We start from the raw sequence: 19771 nt of genomic DNA on the forward strand, positions 1-19771 counted from the left end.
ATCTCTTGTCTGTTTTTGTGAATGGAGAAGCAAGGCCTTCATACTTCATACCTTATGTTTCAAGCACCAATAACAATCACATGAAAAAAAGAGCACACAGTCTTATAGACTAATATCTATTTGAGAGGAAGAATTAGTAAAAGATAAGTTAAACAAACAAGGTAATTTTTTTAACAAAAATACTCAATTAAAAAATAACAAATGAAAGCCGTGGCACCATTTTAGACGAATCAAGGACGCGGCTTCTTTCAAAATGAAGCAATTTTTTTTTGGGTTTTATATTCTTCATATCTTCATTCACTCTAAACTTTTTAACAAATTTTTTTACAAAATATTGACAACTTCGTGTGATTTGCCAAATTTTTGTCCACTCAATTCAGATTGCTATATTTTTATTTCTGCTTCCTTTCTAAGATTAATTTTTGCTGTGTACATTTTTTTGCAAATTCTGATCCGAAGAGTTTGTCGCCACTAGCATAGAAGTCGCCCATGACGACACACAAATGTCTGCCACCAATGAATACACCCAGCCTCATGTGTCGGCTACAGGCTACTTAGACGATGGTGACCCCGTCTACGAGTGTCAATTTTGTGGTGCCTTACTCTGGATTGGCGAGCGCCTCAAGCGTTGCTCTTCTTCTGAATACCCGCTTTTCTCAACCTGCTGTTGTCACGGCAAGGTTGTTGTGCCTTACCTTCAAACCCCACCAGAACAATTCCGGCAGCTTTTCTTCCAGAAAGAACATCCAAAATCTAAAAACTTCTTGGCCAACATAAGAGCATACAACAATATGTTTTGCTTCACTTCCATGGGAGGAAAGATTGACCATTCCCTCAACTCTCGCGGAGGTGGCCCCTACTCCTTTATCATGTCCGGCCAAAACTATCATCTCTTGGGAAGCTTATTGCCACCTGAAGGATGCCCTCCTGTGTACTCACAGCTCTATATTTATGACACGGACAATGAAATAAGAAACCGGATGGCGGCGATCAGGTGCATCCACCTTATGCTACTTATATCCTCCAGCATCATGTTCTCTTTACAACACACTTCATGTTAAACCTTACCTCTGAATTGCAGGCACCATCCAGACAAATCAGGTGTTGACGAAGCCATTGCTATGGACATTAAAGATTGCCTCGACCAGCATAATGCCCTGGTCAAGAAATACCGTATGGCATCGGAAATCCTTCGCCAAGACAACACTGCCGAAGTCAGGATACGCCTCCTCAGAGAATCAACCAATAGAAGCAGAAATTACGAGCTACCAACGGCGTCGGAGGTAGCCGCGTTGATAGTCGAAGATTTTGATGAGTCATATTCCAACAGAGACATAATCATAGAAAAGAAAGCAGGCTCCTTGAAGCGCGTCCATGAATTACACAGGTCATACTTGCCTCTTCAATATCCCCTCATCTTCCACTATGGCAATAACGGATTCATACCGAAGACGAAACATAACGATGCATCTCTTATTAGCACTAGGAAGAAAAAGTACCTCACAATAAGAGAGTACCTAGCTTTCAGACTGATGGACAGAAATATAGAGGAGTCTGTGTTACTGCACTCAAAGAGGTTATTACAGCAATTCATCGTAGACGGCTTCACAATGGTTGAGAGTGAGAGGCTCGACTACATAAGGAGACACCAGAGAGAGCTCAGGGTTGACCTATACAAAGGACTTGCTGACGCAATAACAAGGGGTGAGACAGATGCGTCCAACACAGGAAAGAGGATAATCCTACCTTCTTCTTTTACCGGAGGTGCTAGATACATGATCCATAACTACCGGGATGCAATGGCCATATGCAGATGGGCAGGATACCCCGACATCTTCTTGACCTTTACTTGCAATCCGGCATGGCCTGAGATAACAAGATTCTGCAAGAAATACAACCTCAGCCCATCTGATCGACCCGACATCTTGACGAGGATGTTCAACCTCAAACTTGCAGCACTGATGAAATGCATTAAGGAGCAAAAAATATTCGGCACAATCAAAGCAGGTAACAATACAACCTCCCTTTAATCACCTCTCCACAAAGTATAGGGGACTCAGACAATTTATTTCCAAAAATCATCCAGCCCAGTATCCAAACCCTCTCATTAATACAGACCCTATAGCTACATTATCACATTTACTTCTGTAACTTCAAAAGACACCACTATCGTGTACTGATATGTGGGTTTTCAGAGATATATACAATTGAGTTCCAGAAGCGGGGGCTGCCGCACGCACACATTATTTTGTTCATAGAGCCGTGTGACAAACCCAAGACAGCTGAGGATGTCGACAGAATCATCTCAGCAGAGATACCTGACAAGGATGCAGACCCGGTGCTATTTGAGCTTGTCACCAATTTCATGATGCACGGGCCCTGTGGCTGCTCCAATCAGAAATCACCTTGCATGAAAGATGGAAAGTGCTCAAAGTACTTCCCAAGAAGATATGCGCCACACACAACAATAGATGACGATGGGTACCCCACATACCGTAGGAGGAACAATGGCAGAACAACTGTGAAGAGAGGAATTCAGTTGGACAACAGATATGTCGTGCCGTACAATGCTCAACTATTACGGCTGTTCCAGGGCCACTTAAATGTCGAGAAGACAAACCAATCGAGGGCTATCAAGTATTTGTTCAAATACATCAGCAAGGGCCACGACCGTGTTATAGCAGGTATCTACCACAATGATGAGCCCGGAACCTCACGACCCGATTTCGATGAGATCTCACATTACCTTAACTGCAGATACATCTCAGCCTGTGAGGGCACATGGCGAATATTCTCATTCAACATCCACCACAGGTACCCTTCTGTCGAGAGATTGAGCTTCCATCTACCAGATCAACAGGCTGTTTTTTACACGGCCAACGACGAAATGCCTTCACTGATTGACAGGCCACGGGTGAAGGAGTCAATGTTCCTCGCATGGCTCGCCAAGAATAAAGAAGACTCATTCGCAAGGACCTTAACATATTCTGAGTTCCCATAGCATTACACTTTTAATAAGCAGAAGAGGGAGTGGAGGCTACGCCAGAGAGGCTTCTCTGTCGGGAGATTGGCTCACGTATCGCCATCGCAGGGTGAGGCTTACTACCTCCGGGTCCTGCTGACTAAGACGAGAGGGCCCTTTAGCTACAAAGACATTAGGACAGTAGACAACGTCGTCCAGCCAACATTCAGGGCGGCATGCTATGCGCTAGGGTTGCTTCACGATGATCAAGAGTACATCAACGCAGTAAAAGAGGCAGCATTCTGGGCTACAGGTCAGTACCTTAGGAGATTCTTCGTTAGCATGCTCTTATGCCACTGCTTATCTGACCCCACTTCAGTCTGGGAGCAAACAAAGCATCTCATATGTGAAGACCTTTTGTACATACCGCGCCACGACCCACGACATCAAGGTAAAACAGACACCACCTGAACTGTGTTCCACTCTCACAACATTCTAAATGTACAATACCCGCCCTGTAGAGACGCCAAGTGGTCACCCTGATCAGCGACATCTGTTGTTGTTAGACGTGCCTGGCCATGACATCTCTTACTTTTCTTGACCTGCAGAAATATCAATCACCGACTCAGATAGGGAGGAGGCTGGACTTATTGAGATTCAGAGGCTGCTCCTTAAGAATGGTAGGTCACTGGACGACTACCCATCGCTGCCAAAACCAAGCTCCACTGAATTCTTGGACACAACAAACAACTTGCTACTCCAGGAACTCAGCTACGATAGAGATGCTTGTGCAGCAGACGCCGTAAGGTTAGCAGCATCACTAACAGATGAGCAAAGAAAGATATTCCACGAAGTCCTTGATGCGGTCAGTAGGAACACCGGCGGGTTCTACTTCATCTATGGTTACGGGGGCACTGGCAAGACTTTCCTATGGAACGCCCTGACCGTGGCTGTACGAGCAAATGGCGGTGTGGTCATCAACGTCGCATCGAGCGGAATAGCAGCGACTCTATTGCCCTCAGGAAGGACTGCTCATTCGAGATTCGCGATCCCTATCGACATAAATGAGGACTCCACATGTAATATTAGCCACGGTTCTCCTGTGTCTCATTTACTGCGGTCCGCAAAATTAATCATCTGGGACGAGGCGCCAATGATAAAACGGCATTGTGTGGAGGCTGTAGATCGATCATTGAAGGATATAATGAGGTGCGACCTCCCATTCGGTGGCAAGTGCATCGTCATGGGGGGCGATTTCAGGCAGATCTTACCTGTCATGCCGAAGGGATTCCGTACAGACATTATAAACGCAGCTATAAACTCGTCCGCTCTTTGGCCGGCGTGCAAGCTGTTCAGGCTCACTAAAAACATGCGCCTGCAGTTAGCATCTGAGGCAGTAGACCAGAAAAAGGTCAGTGGATTCTCCAGATGGTTGCTTGATGTCGGTGATGGTACAATTGGACTGCCCCATGAGGGCATGACAGACATTGAGATCCCGGCCGATTTCCTCATCACCGACTCCCTTGACCCTATCAACTCCATAGTCTCATCTACATATCCTGCACTCCAACAGAACATCACACATCCAAACTACCTCACAGAAAGGGCGATTTTAGCCCCCACAACCGATGTCGTCGACAAGATAAATGATTACATGCTGTCGCTCCTCCCTGGAGACTCCGTTCATTATCTCAGCTCTGACTCCATCTCTAGCACCGATCAGGATAGCAGCTCATTCCAGGATCTATACTCCCCGGAATTCCTGAACACAATAAATTGCTCTGGATGCCACCCCATAAGCTCTCTTTGAAGGTTGGAATACCGGTCATGTTGTTGCGAAACATCGACCAGTCTGCAGGCCTGTGCAACGGAACGAGGCTTCGTATCACGTATCTGGGCAAGAACTTCATCAGGGCGGTAGCGTTAAACGGAACGAGCACAGGTGACCAGGTACTCATCCACCGCATGGACATGAATCCTTCAGAGACCACCCTCCCGTTCAAAATGACGAGACGATAGTTCCCGTTCATAATCTCTTTTGCGATGACCATCAACAAGAGCCAAGGACAGTCATTAACGAACGTCGGTTTGTACCTGCCCAGGCCGGTGTTTACACATGGACAGCTGTATGTCGCATTGTCAAGGGTCAAGAATATGGACGGTCTCAAAATATTGATCCTCGATTCTGACAGTAAACCCACGAATGTTACTCGGAATGTGGTCTACAGGGAAGTCTTCCAGAATATGAATTCGGAATGACCTTATTCTTGCCGCCATGGGCCGACTGTCGTCTTCACACTATTAGTATGAGGACTTACTTCGTTAAAATTACACAGCTATGTCATGTGACGCATTTTAATAAAATGAGAATTATTTACATTTGAGCAGCTCACACACACTACTTCACACTTCACTACCTCTATTAGTCTTCAATTAATCAAATAGAATAATGTGTGCTTAGCAAAGAGCATCCATAAAAAAATAGTTACACGGCCTTAATATCCTATCAGGAGGTCTTCCACTAATGTTCCTCACAGTGTGGTATATTGGGAAGTCTTTCACAATGTTCGTTCGGAGTGACCAAATCATCCATTTCGCGAACCGCCTTTCAACTTCGTGTTATAAGAATGACAGCTACCACTATTACATTACATTACATTTACAAATCTATAACTCTGGGATAAACTTACATTTATGAACTTCACCAGATAACAATCCTCGCCTTCTATAAACTTACAGGTAAAACAGGAACAACAATATGAAACCCGCAAAAAATTACGTGTGTAGCAACCACCCGTGCAACGCACGGGGAGAAGATCCTAGTTTCTATAATATCACACACACACGCAATATCATGATTAATACAAAAATAATTTGCCTATATTTAAATTTCCATTAACTTGATACTACAATAATTTATTTATAAATTTAATTAAATACTAAATATAAAAATAAGGATGTTACAAACTCAGCATCCTAAGTTTAAAATACTCGTTAATACTAAAAAAATATTAAAAATAAAACTGCACTAAAGGATATAAAAAAAATATTAAGAGTAAACATGCACTAAAAAATTAGTTTAGCAGTTCTATTAAAAAATATTTTATAATGTTAAGTGCAATAAAAATTATTTTAGAATATTAGAAGCTGCTACTAGACTAATATTTCAGACTTTTGGGTGTTCTTTTAAAAAAAATGTCCCCATATCACCATTTCACTTTCTCTCTTTGTTAACCCACTCAAATTTTTTATCTTAAATATCTTTGTAATTAAAAAAATTTAAACATTGCAATTATCTTTTAAAATTTATCATATATATTATATGCATTTTAAAATTATATTTAAACTAAAACTCTCATTCCATATGCCACCACATGAAATTAGTAATAGCTAGAGTGGCTTTTCTATACGTGTGAGAAGGCATTGTTTGGCAATGAGCACCCAATACGAAGTCCGGGACGCTAGGCAATGAAAAGAAATTGTTGATAAATTTTTCTTTTGTTTTGTTTTCCAAGCTGATAACATTTCCTCAACCCTTTCAAATCAAACTAAAAAAATGAAAGAAAAAAAACCCATGAAGTAGAATTGGTCTACCAAGGAGAGAAAGAAAATTTAGGCACCTAAATTTAGATTACTCTATATTTTTAATTAAGATAAGTGAATTTTTTGAGACTATCTCAGATATGTGCGAAAATTGTTTACTTAATCCAAATTCTATCCACCAGCTCCTATATATAGTCTCCTCAAGCTCTTTTACTCTAGTAATTAATTGATGTGGGACTTCTATACCATGCTATACTTTTCTATTTTTGTAATATCACACACACACGCAATATCATGATTAATACAAAAATAATTTGCCTATATTTAAATTTCCATTAACTTGATACTACAATAATTTATTTATAAATTTAATTGAATTCTAGATATAAAAATAAGGATGTTACAAACTCAGCATCCTAAGTTTACAATACTCGATACTACTAAAAAAACATTAAAAATAAAACTGCACTAAAAGATATAAAAAAATATTAAGAGTAAACCTGCACTAAAAAATTAGTTTAACACTTCTATTAAAAAAATATTTTAAATGTTAAGTGCAATAAAAATTATTTTAGAATATTAGAAGCTGCTACTAGACTAATATTTCAGACTTTTAGATGCTATTTTAAAAAAAAAAGTCCCCATATCACCATTTCACTTTCTCTCTTTGTTAACTCACTCAAATTTTTTATTTTAAATATCTTTATAATTAAAAAAATTTAAACATTGCAATCATCTTTTAAAATTTATCATATATATTATGTGCATTTTAAAATTATAGTTAAACTAAAACTCTCATTCCATATGCCACCACATGAAATTAGTGATGGTTAGAGTGGCTTTTCCATACGTGTGAGAACACATTGTTTGGCAATGAGCACCCAATACGAAGTCCGGGAGGCTATGCAATGAAAAGATATTGTTGATAAATTTTTCTTTTTGTTTTGTTTTCCAAGTTGATAACATTTCCTCAACCCGTTCAAATCAAATTAAAAAAATGAAAAAAAACCCATGAAGTAGAATTGGTCTACCAAGGAGAGAAAGAAAATTTAGGTATTTAAATTTAAATTACTCAATATATTTTTAATTAAGATAAGTGAATTTTATTATTTATAAAAATTAAATGATTAAAAAACCTTTAATGAATATAAGTATTATACTGCATTATATAAGAAATAGTCTGGAATAAAACTAACAGAAGAAAATAACAAGGAATAGAAAGACGGGCTAATAGGAAAGATCCCATTGGAGATAAGTCTGAAATAATTATCTATATAATTATTAGATGGATGCAGTTATAAACAATTGGCAAGATCCTTTGAACTTGTAAAATAGCAAGGGTTTTATAACAGATCAAAAATAAAAATGAAAGATAATTTGGAGTGGGTTGGGCAAGTATAAATAATAAACTTACTACTCCCTCTCATCTATAATACAAAAAATTTATTATTTTAATACATATTTAATGACTTAACTATTATTTTTTGGTCTATGAGAAAATTTAACCAACTACGAAGTAGAAGGAGTATTAAAACTTAATTTATACTTTGTGATATGTTTGGCTCAATAGAAAGGGGATTTAATATGAAATTGGTGTTTAATGCAGAGATTCAATAAGCCGTAATATACTCTTTACCATGTGATTGTTAACCGGGTGCGAGAAAGCAGAGAAGGCGCGAGAGAAAAATAGACAATTGTTAATGACAAATCAATATATTAGGCCACTATAAAACTTAAAGGATAAGAGAGAAATTGTGGGCTATTTGGATTAGGTTTTTAAAAGTGATTTTAGGCTATTCAAAGTAAATATATATATAAAAAAAGAGGGGTTAATACAAATTTTGATCTTTCAAATTTGTTTTCATTTTGATTTTAGTTCCTCAAGTTTTAAATCATAGGTTTTAGATATGGGTTACAAATAAGAACATTATAGCATTGAAGAAAAAGATAAGTCAAACATACTTTCTCAGAAGGTGTTTGGATAGAAACCAAATCATAATTTTAAAAATAACTTTATGAAATAAATATATGGAGAAGTTAGTCTCAGTTTATAAAAAAAATATTTTTTTTTAAAAGTACTTTCTTAGTTACCCAAACACCTGTTCAATACTACTCGCTATCTGGGCCTTTTTAGGTTTTTTTTTGTTTGGTTCTAGCAGTTGTGTTTGTTTGTTTTTTTTTTTACTTTTTCTTGTTTGGGTTCCTTTGCTGCACAACTCGTCGATCATATGAAGAGCCTCAATAGTTTTTATGTATCATTTTGACTATGTTTGGATTGGCGTTGGGTAAAATTGACTTCTAACCCAACTGACTTTTATAATTGAAGTTAGAATAAAAGTCAGTTAGTGTAATGCAATTTATGTTTGAATAGATGCTTTTAAAAAGTCAGTTGAAAAAGTCAAAAGTTGTTTGGATGATTAATAGAAAAGTTAGTTTAGTTGTAAAATGATTGAAAATGACATGGAGTAGTGTTTGAAATTTTATATTTTTAATGTGATAATAATTTAAAGAAACACGTAAAATTATTATGATAAAATATAAATAGTTTATTTGTAAAATTATAAAATAAAAATATTTGTTACTGAGAAAAATTTGAAAATTTATTGTAGATAATTAATTAAATATACATAATGAACAAATATGAATATAAATTAAAATTTATCTGGTCTCTAATTAAATTAAATAGAATCACATAACTAATTAGATCATAAGTTTTGCACAATTTTTTCATAAGTTAGTTAGAAAAGTTGATTCAGATTGTGTTGGATAAGTCAGTTAGAAAAGTTACTTTTTTTCATAAGTCAGTTAGAAACAAAGCTCAATCCAAACAATCTTCTGAGCTACAATAAGTCACAAACTTTAGTTTCATGCTTTCCCGTGTGCTTTTGGCATTCCAAATGGTAATCCAAACAAGCCTTTGAGTTTGGTCAAGAAGAGAAAAAATAATACTAGAGGAAAACTTCTAAAAATAGTACTCTTGCTGTCCTCAACATAAAATCTAATTGTTAAGCTGATCTTGATTCTAAATATAAAACATATTTCTCATATTTATCAATTTTTTTAAATTACTCTATTGATATTTTCTCAACCAAAATCAAATAGGAGGGAATGGAAGATATTAAAAAAGATGATTATAGTGTTTTAAAAAAATACATGTCGTATCTCTTATAATTAACTAACTTACTTAACTTTTTTAATTCAATCAAATTAGTTAAATAAGTCCTACATTAAGCACTAAAAGAGTAAATTTTACTTTTTTCTTTTTTAGAGTTTTTCCTTGTAATATTCTCTTCTTCGTACTTTAACTCCCATTTTTCCCTCTCCAAACCAATCTAAAAGAAGTTTCATATTATAACATATAGATAGCAAGGAAATACAATAATCCTGACAAAATAGTAACCTGGGAAGGTTTCTCGTTTAAAGACATCTTTTTCTTTTTTGGCCAAAAGTCGTTTAAACACATCTAAATGTCTCTTTACACATTAAAGTCTAAAACAGTTGAACGGCACAAAACCTTGTTACTCTCAGGCATCTTCAATGTAGTACGTTTGATACTAAATATAAGAACTAAATAAAAATTTAATTTAGTTCTAAATATAAGAATCCAGTTACTTTGTATCTTTTATTTATTTATTTTTTCTTAAAGTAATATTTATGGTCATTGTACATGTTAAAAGTTTTCATTCTAATACACATGATTAACAAGGATATTTTAGAAAATATATACAACACTAATTTGTTACCAATAACTATCTTATCTAAGTTCTTTAATATATCTAAATTAGTTATCTAGTTTTTATATTAAAGATCAAAGGTAGTATTATATTACATCACTCATAAACAACATCTACGATGTTTTACCAATAAGGATATGTACTACGTACTGACATGCTTGTCCAAGAAGCAGAAACATAAGAGAGTATATAAACCTCTGCTTGAGGAATACTTTTGATCTCATCCCAAAAACACGCAACCCATAGAGTCATATACTTAAAAGAAAAACAATTCATCATGACTTAACGCTTCATCAGTGGTGATAATGAAGTCCCACCAAATATTAAATGTAAGTCTGCTATATATCAGCAAGAGTCATACACAAGATCTATAACTTAAATGCATACGGAAAAGTAAAGGGTTCTGCTGAAAATTCTCATATCAGCAAGAAATTATTAGTACTTACTCCTAAGGTTTCATATTGCTCGGCCAATAGTATATGTTTTTGTCCAGCATGAATGCAACTTTCGTAATGACTCCACGTGATTCTCTGTCTTCTTCGTCTTGGAATCTGCACCTTGCCTTGGTAAGGTTTGATGGTTCATCAAAAACAAATTCTCCACGTAGCATTCAACAAAAGCACCTCCAGGTGCCCTAATTGTCCCATTATCCTCTACTAAATTATTCTTCAAATCAAGTAAAATAATGTCTCCCTTAACACGTCTTAGCATTATTTGGTCGTTGCTCTTAAGTGCTAACACCGTTGATATGTTCCCATAATCACATGAAGGAAAACGAAACATTTCAGTCCATGATTCTACAACACCGTATTTTTTCATCACCCAGACACTGAAAAATGTTTGATGAGACGTTCCTAGGTAAAATGTAGAAATAGCAAGCAAATCCACTAATCCTGGCAAAATATTTATGTCAGCAAGTGTCTCCTTTAAACAATGGCCTAACATCAGCTCACTAAGTGTCTCTTTAACCACATCAAATGATAGAATAGTATAGTAAACATCATTACCCTTCCGAATCCTCACAAGCCAATGTATTGCATCATTCAAAAACATCGTCTGGGAAGTTTTCTCAACAACGAGAAATGGAGGCACTTTAGAAGAGACCTTTTTCCAAGAGGCAGAAGCAAGAGAATAAACCTCAACTTGAGGAATGGCTTCCTCCTTAACCCACAAACAGAAAACTCTAACCACCTTGAAGTCATTGTTCTTAGAATCATAACCAAACCCAAAAAGAGACAAAGGCCTTGGCCCGGGGTAAGTTACGATACTGGGTGCGGATGTAGGAAAGTCGATATATCTTCGAAGAGATGGGTTCCAAATAAGCATACTGGTATTCTTATGATAAGGCGGTTGAACAAAACAAACCAAACCATTGCAAACGCCGATCAGTCTTAGATCATAGTATGTATCAGAGAGTAGTAATTTCTGATGATATGAATGGTACTTCGTTCCCTGATGACTATCTGAACGCACTAAGTAACAGTCTTGGACGAAGTAATGTTTCATTTCCCCACTGTAATTTTCAATTATTAGGGGATATAGGCCAATTAAAAGAGATCCATTAGTTTGATTGACTTGGAGGGTACTACGTTGCGATAAGAAGTAAGGATCTGCGATAAAGGATTTCCAGGATTTACAAACAGACATGCATGTTCCTATGGACTTCAAGGGCAGTCTTCTAAGAATGTCAACCCAAACCTCTGGAGGCAAATAGTCAGACATAGCTTTGGCAAAAGAAAAGAATTGAGAAAAATAAATCTCAACAGCAATAGAGGGATAAGATATGAAAGTACTAGCTTCCAGGAAGAATTATAATTACCTGCACCACAGTGCTGGCCGAAGCTTAAATAATATAAGAAGATGTTGATAGGGTTTCCTTTAACCCTAGAGATTAGTCTCCGCGGCTATGGAGGGAAGAAACAAAATACAGCTCATTAAATTCAAATACTTAATCTTTTTTTTTCAAATTAAAGTAAGTGATTATTATTCATAAAATTAAATGACTAAAAAATATTTAACTAACATAATACTACATTATACTACTATATTAATCTCCTCTTAATATGTGGTAAATAGAAGTTGCCGGCTAAAAAAAAGAAGAAGAAAATAACAAGTGAAAAGAAGAGCTAAAGGGAAATATGTTACAGTTGTGACAAGTTGAGATAATTCAGAAATAATTATCTTTTTAATTATTGAATTAGGGTGCAGTTATAATCAATTGGCAATAGCCCTTGAATTTCTAAAAGATGAAAAGTTTTTTAAACAGAATAAAAAGAGCAAAAAAAAAATAATTTAGAATGGAGCGAGTAGGATGAAATTCGGCAATATTCAAACTTAAGTATATTATATTTTCAGGAAAAAAAATAGTTAGGTACTTTGTCTCTCGATAAAAAGATTGGTGCTCATTTTGATATACTCAATGCACTTGCTTTTAATCAAATTAAGGCAGGTGAATTTTTAATATATTGTTTATCCTGTATTATAATCAACACTTTAAAATTCATTTTTAAACTTAATTAAAGGAAACATATATTTAGTACATAAGACTGAGCACCCAAGTTTTTTCTGTGCTTTTAAGATGCCCTTCTTTAATCAAATTTTGAAAAAATGGATTTCAATTACTTTAAAAATAAGTTTAGAATAGTAATAAAATGATCTATTAATATGCATAAGTGATATCTAGAATTTTCTTTTTTTGGCACAAGCACAACTGATAGTTCATTGTCTTCTTCGTAGGAATCGTAGCGAAGAGAGGTGTATGTTGTTCTTTCTTTAAAGTAACCCCCCGTTGACCAAGGATCCATATAAAATCAGGATATGATCTTAACAAATTAAATTTACAGTAACAATATTATCATAACAAACTCTTTCAATTTATATATACACACATATATATACATAAATCCAGGTCAATATATATGTATAAGATAGCATTGACATTATATTGGCGATAATGATTAGATGAGGTTTATATGGGGCAGATAATCAGAGAATCAGTTTAAATATATTTGATGTCTATTATATTTTATAATTATTTTAGATTTTTTTTTCATGCATTGTTATTTTGCACTGTATATGAATTCATGAAATCTAATTTACTTAAGCTTAGAAAGTATGTTTTAAAATTCAAAATCATTAATGGACTTGCTTAGATTCGAACCCTTGATAATGTCACTTACCTTCCACGTCACCTGCACACCCCCACTTACCACATGTCACGTGTCGTCATGTCATCACCCCCCTCCCACATGACCGCTTAATATTTTCACCTCCTAAATGTATTTCCTCAAATTTGAACCCTTGCCTCCTGTCATATGAGCTTTGATAAATTCTCATCTTTTTATTGCAAAATAAATCATCATTCAAATTCAAAAGATATGATATGGATACAAAAATAACTTGAACGCAACTTAAGATATTGAGGTCGCTAGGAAAGAATGTGATGCGGAGGATCTTGCGGCCTGTTTTACTTTGATATTGAAGGCCTCTGATTTGAGAAGCAATTCCTCTTGCTTGAGCTCAGAGATGGTGGAAATCCCATTCATATTGCTTGTAGTTCTCGAAGCCATGTGGAAGAGAATTGAAAACAGTGCATGTGGAAATACGAAATATGATAAAGAATGGGAAGCAAAAAGTAATGATTAGGGACAAGGGAGAGGACAAAAAGAGGGACAGGTTTTTAGGTTTAATTCAGGGCAATTTAGTAATTATAAATTTACATTTTAGTTTTTCGTCCGTTAAAATAATTAGAATTTTTAAGATCTTTTTTTAATAAATTTTATTTTTTTTTCTAGGCCATTCCCCCTAATTTTCCATTCATTATGACATCAACAAATCTTATGAAAAAAATAGGCTGAGTTAACATTTAACAATATGACGTGCAATCAGTTCCATCCAAAAGTAATAAAATAAAATAAAAGCCAATAATCATTTGGGCCTTTGATTTGTGTACATGAAAGTGGGCCTATGCAAAATAGAATATGGGCCTTGAGAAACAGACCCAATAATTATTTGGGTTTCTCAACTAAACAAAGCAATATCATATATGGTTTTTTTTTTTAATAGAGACATGTATCTTTCTACTAGAAACAATCTTATTCGAAACGCTATCAGCCGTTAAATCTAAGCACATATTTTAGCAAAGATTCAAACCTTGGTTTATCATGTTATGAGGAATAAACCTCTTCCACAGGACCTCACCCTCATTGGTGTACCATATCTGTTTTACTTTCAATGAAGATTTCCTTCATTATAAATAAGTTATTAGTTGAGATGGTAAGTAGCCTCACCCCTATAAGAAGAAAACACAAGTTAAAAATCTTAGAAAGTGTACTTGTTGAGAGGGCTGTAACCTTTACACTCCCAACCCAACATAAATAGTTTCAAGCCCAAAGTAACTTCAGAATACTCTAAGTTATACAATTAAAAAAAAAAAGATTTCCTTTATTTTTTTTTTGTGGGTTTGATGTTCAGGGTTTAGAGGTGCTTGTGTTGATGGCTATTGTAACATCTTAAGTTTTAATCCAAGGACTAGATTTAAGCTTTAATAAACCAAAAAAATTGAGGTATTAAGTAGTTAAAATTGGAAGTTGAGGCTTAGAAATACTAAGATTGATGATTAGTAGTTATGCCTCTAAACCTTTTTTAGTAGTCTTAGAAATTGGGTGCTTTCAAGGGCTAAATAATCTTGCTTTTGAGTGCTCTTCTTTTGCATTGGAAAATAGATATCTCAAGCTTTCTAAAAAACCCTACTTTGTAATTTTTAGATATCCTTGGATTAATTATGAATTTTTGAAATCAAACCTTTTTATCTATATTTTCACTAGACATTTGCTATAGCAAATAACACAATGTGTTGACTATGTCATTTGCTAGACATTTGTTAGATATTCGCCATAGCAAACAACACAGAGTGTTCATTGTGTCGTTTACTAGATGTTCACTATAGCAAATAACACATAGTGTTCACTGTGTCATTTGCTAAATGTTCGTTATAGCAAATGGAAATCTGGTTTTATAAATCAATTTCAAATGCAATTTTTAGGAGGTTTGGAGAGTAGAACCGATGCAACATTGCTAGTGTTTAGTGTTTTTGGCTAAGAGAGTATATTTGAGCTTCTAAATATCAAAGTAACTATTCCTAACCTCATTTCTACCCTTTATCTTGGATTTTTTTTTCCAGATTTGAGATAATTGAATCTTGGTGTTTTTCTATAATTAAAATGAGTTAAGATTTTGACCAATTATTTTCAGTTTAAATGACTTATATGGATTAGATTAAGTGTTTAATTGGTTTAATTTCCTTAGATTTGGAGTTTTGAAGATTTTTAGAGCTAGGGTTTGTGATTTTTGGGACGTTTATGATGGTTAATGATAATGTGATTATTTAGAATGAGTTTTGATGACTGGGTTGTGTTAATAGGAGGTAAAATTGATGTTTAATTGATTTAGAATATTGATTTGATTTGATTTTCAGATTTGAGTATTTTTTATGATGAATCCTAGCTTGAGAATTTGAGGCTTTTGATCTATTGGTGTTATGAGGAGGCAATTGAGAATTCCTAAGAGTTGTTTGACTTATTGTGATAGTATGTTGAGTGTTGGAATGGTCAAGTTGAAGTTCAGATGAGATGTTGGTTAAGCTAGGGATTTAAGTCCCCAATTGTTATTGTTGACCACTTAATTAGTTGCTAACTAATATGTGATAATTGTATGGTTATGTAGATTATTTGTATTTGGTATTATTGTGTATAGGGCAACTCAAGTGGTAATTGATCTTTGTTTAGGTGAGAGGTGTATCATTTTCCATTCATTATATATGCTAATACGTTATTTGTGAATAGTTTTGTTACTTTCAAAACTATGAAAGGTATTTTAATATATACTTGAAATCATGTTGACGTAATGGAGTTGAACAAGTCTTGTGGGATTATGTTTTTGAAAAGGCAATCCTCAAAATTTATAATATCATGTTATCACTATGAGTTTTAACTTAGAAATGGATTATGTAATTTTTAGAATTGACCACTTGTTGAAAAGGCAATCCCATCGTCCATGTCATTGTCACATTTCTATCGTTATGAGCTACCACGTCATTTCTTTGTCCACATCATTGCCATATCACAAATTGGCTTAATTTGTGAGAGAGCGCTGGTTCGAGCTTGAAATCTCCTATACGCATGTTGAAGTATTTGCTAGTTAGGTTGAGAAACACCTACAAAATTTTTATGAAAAAATAAATATATATATAATATTTCTAATAAAAATACAAATATATATAATAAATATTATATATACAATTTAATATATATTATATAATTTAATATATTATTATTTATTTGAATTTAGGTTTTGTATTTTAGTAAAACATTTCAAATAATTTATATTTTTATTCAAGTATATAACGAAATAATAAGTATATTATATATTTTTATTTTTATTTTCTTTTATGATATTTATATTTATATTTATATTTTTATATAATATATCATTTAAAAATTATGGCATATTATATTTTTATTTTAATAATAAGTATTAAAAAATAATTATTTTATATTTATATTATATTTTTTGTGATGGATTAGTGACGAAATTGCGACGGAAATTAATGATAAAAAAATTAAATTGTGACGGAAATTAATGATAAAAATTTTTTGTTACTAATACCGTCACAAAATATTTTGTGATAGGAGTTAGTGATGGATTAGTAATGAAATTTTTTGTCACTAATTTTCGTCACTAATCCTTTACAACAAAATCAGTGATGGATTTGCAATGAAATTTAGTCACGAAATAAAATTCGGTTCCTAATATGTTACTAATTTAGTGAAAAAAATTTCCATCACTAATTTTTGTTACTAATCCTTTACAACAGAACTATTGATGAATTTAGTGATGGAATATAAAATTTTGTTAGTAATCCATCACTAATTTGGTGACGGAATAAAATTCCGTCACTAATTTAGTGACAAAAATTTTTCATCGCTAGATTTTGTCACTAATTTTCTTTTTTTTTTTGTAGTGACCTATTAAATTTTCATCACGGCCTTTTAAATTTGTTTTTATTTTAATTTTAGTTTCTGAAGTTTTAAATCATAGATTTTAATCTCTCAAATTTATCTTTATGTAAAATATTGGTTCCTATAATCAATAAAAATATAAACCATTTTGCCTTATGAAATACTAAAATCCAAATAAGGCCAAACTTAAAGGATTATAGATTATATTAACCTTTATTCCAACTCATTTCTCCACTGCCACCAGCTCCTCTATGGTGGGTGACAAGAAGCTGATTTTCTTGGATGATTTGGCTTCCTAGATCGAGATTATGAAGGGTTGGGTCAAGTTACTATTGGTGGCACCAATGATGGTTATGCCTCATTCGCTGATTCAATAAAGACATTTTGAAGCGTTATTAATAGAATCCACATTTCTGGGAATGCCCATCCCCCGAAGTAAATTGTTTAGGATGAGCCATTTATTTATTTTTATATATTTTTTGTTTTCTTGTTAATTTTTTTTTCATTTGAGTTAAGTTGATCTCGTACTCTAAATTATTTTTTGGGAAAATTTCAATAAAATTTAGAAAATGATAATTGAATTTGCAAAACCTCAAATAGTTACTTGAACTTGTAAAATTCTAATTATTAGGATTTTGAAATGTTGAGGAATTTACATTATTGTCCTTTATTTATTTTTTTGTGTAAGAGGTTCAAGCCACCTTACCAGCCGGCCAGTCATCGGACTTCCGGCACCGATGACCGCCACTAGAGTTCAGGTGGCCACTGATCGCCGGAGATCAGGTAGTCGGCAACTATTTTTTTGGGGATTTTTATAATATCAGTAACGCAGTTAACAAATTCTTTAACGCAATTAACAAGTTGTAAAGATGCTGTATTTTGAATTTTCTGAAAAAAAAAAGAACCTGTTATTAACTGCTATACCGAACTTGCTAATAGCATTAAAGAAGTTAACATGCTTACTGAAGTTGTAAAAATACTACTTTTGAATTTTTTGAAAAACTTGTTATTAATTGCTATACCGAATTTGTTAATAGGGTTAAAAAAAAAACTTGTTAGCCGCGTTACTAAAGTTGCAAAAATTCCTGAAAAAGTAGTTGCTAGCTGCCGGAGCTCCAATGACCAATCATCGACCAGCTGCCGAAGCTCTGGTTACTGGTGGCCACCTAACCTTAACAACTTAAGCCTCTTACAAAAACCCAAAAAAAAAAAGAGGTTAAAGAGCAATAATGTAAATTTATCAACATTTTAAAATCCAATTTAGTCATTATGACTAAATTAGAATTTTACAAGTTCAAGTGAGCATTTGGGATTTTGCAAATTCAATGATTATTTGATTAGGATTTTTTCTTATTTTTTTAGTAACGTCCAATATTCTAAATTAAATAATTTTTACTGAGCTTAATATCTTAAAATATTTTAAAGTACTAAATACAACTAGATCCAAATGAATAAAATAAAAAATTTTATTAAAGCATCCCAAAAACGGGTCTCATTGCCAAAACGACATTCTTTAGGGAATATCCAATCTGAATTCACATGCCATGCTCATCAAATCAATAAACACGCCTTACTCGTACACAATTTTAAAATACACATGCCATACTGAGTATACTAAAAATTATCCTAACATATACTTTCAATATCTTCAAATAATTTTTGATACATTGAGTATCTTAAAATATTTTTTTAGAATCACCCAGTAAGATACTAGGTGTGATTAGAAAAATATTAGATTACTGAGTACACAATTTTTAGCATACTCAGCACTCTAAATAATTTTTTCAGTAACACTCCGTCTTCTATTGGGTACTTCTAAAAAGTATTTTAAAATATTAAGTGTATTAAAAATTATTTTATAATACTGAATATTTAAAAAATATTTTAAATTACTGAAATTTATTAAAAAATGCAATCAACACTCGTATTTACAACCAAAACAGCATAGTTGGGCATAAAGGTGGAAACAGGCCAGGCCTGTGGTGAGGCCTGTTAGCCTGAGCCTGGCCTGCGGCCTGTGAAAGGCCTTTTAATCGGCCTGAGCCTGGCCTGGCCTGTGGCCTGTTAAGAGGCTTGTTTTTTTTAACAAATTTTAAACACATATAAATCAATTCAAATTACAATAATTCAATCTAATTGATCTAAAATACAAACAAAAAATATAAAATTATCAAATTAACACAATTTGTAAAACATGTCCCCTTATGCCCAAAAAAATCTAATATGAAAAATTATTAAAAAAAACATAATTTTACCCTGATATAAAAATATCACTTCATCCCATCTCTAGTATAAAAATTAGTTGATGACTAGATCTAGTTTAAAATATGAAACATCCTTAATCCCTTTTATATTTTAAATTTATCATTTATTCAAACTAATTTACTCACAAAATGATATTTGATCCTGTTGTTACACATGGTTGTTTTTAAAAAAATATTACAATTATTATAATTTATTTATTTATTTAAATTAATTAAGTAACTATTATAATAAGAATTAGATTGAGCATA

At 33.6% G+C, this 19771-nt stretch overlaps 2 protein-coding genes across 2 annotated transcripts; one reads left to right on the forward strand and one right to left on the reverse strand.

The window, feature by feature from the left end:
* Nucleotides 1-503: 503 nt before the first annotated feature.
* On the forward strand, nucleotides 504-4772 carry LOC114735542 (uncharacterized). Its single transcript, XM_028923242.1, has 5 exons — nucleotides 504-994; nucleotides 1082-2007; nucleotides 2196-2914; nucleotides 3023-3275; nucleotides 3571-4772. Exons 1-5 carry the CDS (start codon nucleotides 504-506, stop codon nucleotides 4770-4772), a joined length of 3591 nt encoding a protein of 1196 aa, XP_028779075.1.
* A 5923-nt stretch (nucleotides 4773-10695) lies between these two features.
* LOC114735543 (F-box/kelch-repeat protein At3g23880-like) lies at nucleotides 10696-11961 on the reverse strand. Its single transcript, XM_028923243.1, has one exon. It carries the CDS (start codon nucleotides 11959-11961, stop codon nucleotides 10696-10698), a length of 1266 nt encoding a protein of 421 aa, XP_028779076.1.
* Between the last annotated feature and the right edge of the window lie 7810 nt (nucleotides 11962-19771).

Source organism: Neltuma alba, unplaced genomic scaffold, assembly GCF_004799145.2.
Source record: "Neltuma alba isolate B1F8T4 unplaced genomic scaffold, ASM479914v2 tig00013223_pilon, whole genome shotgun sequence".
NCBI lineage: Eukaryota > Viridiplantae > Streptophyta > Magnoliopsida > Fabales > Fabaceae > Neltuma > Neltuma alba.

Bases quoted from the DNA above. Each gene is read 5' to 3' on its own strand.
- LOC114735542 (XM_028923242.1), top strand. From the start codon at position 504: ATGTCTGCCACCAATGAATACACCCAGCCTCATGTGTCGGCTACAGGC. The intron at 995-1,081 runs GTGCATCCACCT...TCTGAATTGCAG, and splicing joins AACCGGATGGCGGCGATCAG to GCACCATCCAGACAAATCAG. The intron at 2,008-2,195 runs GTAACAATACAA...GTGGGTTTTCAG, and splicing joins ATTCGGCACAATCAAAGCAG to AGATATATACAATTGAGTTC.
- LOC114735543 (XM_028923243.1), bottom strand. From the start codon at position 11,961: ATGTCTGACTATTTGCCTCCAGAGGTTTGGGTTGACATTCTTAGAAGA.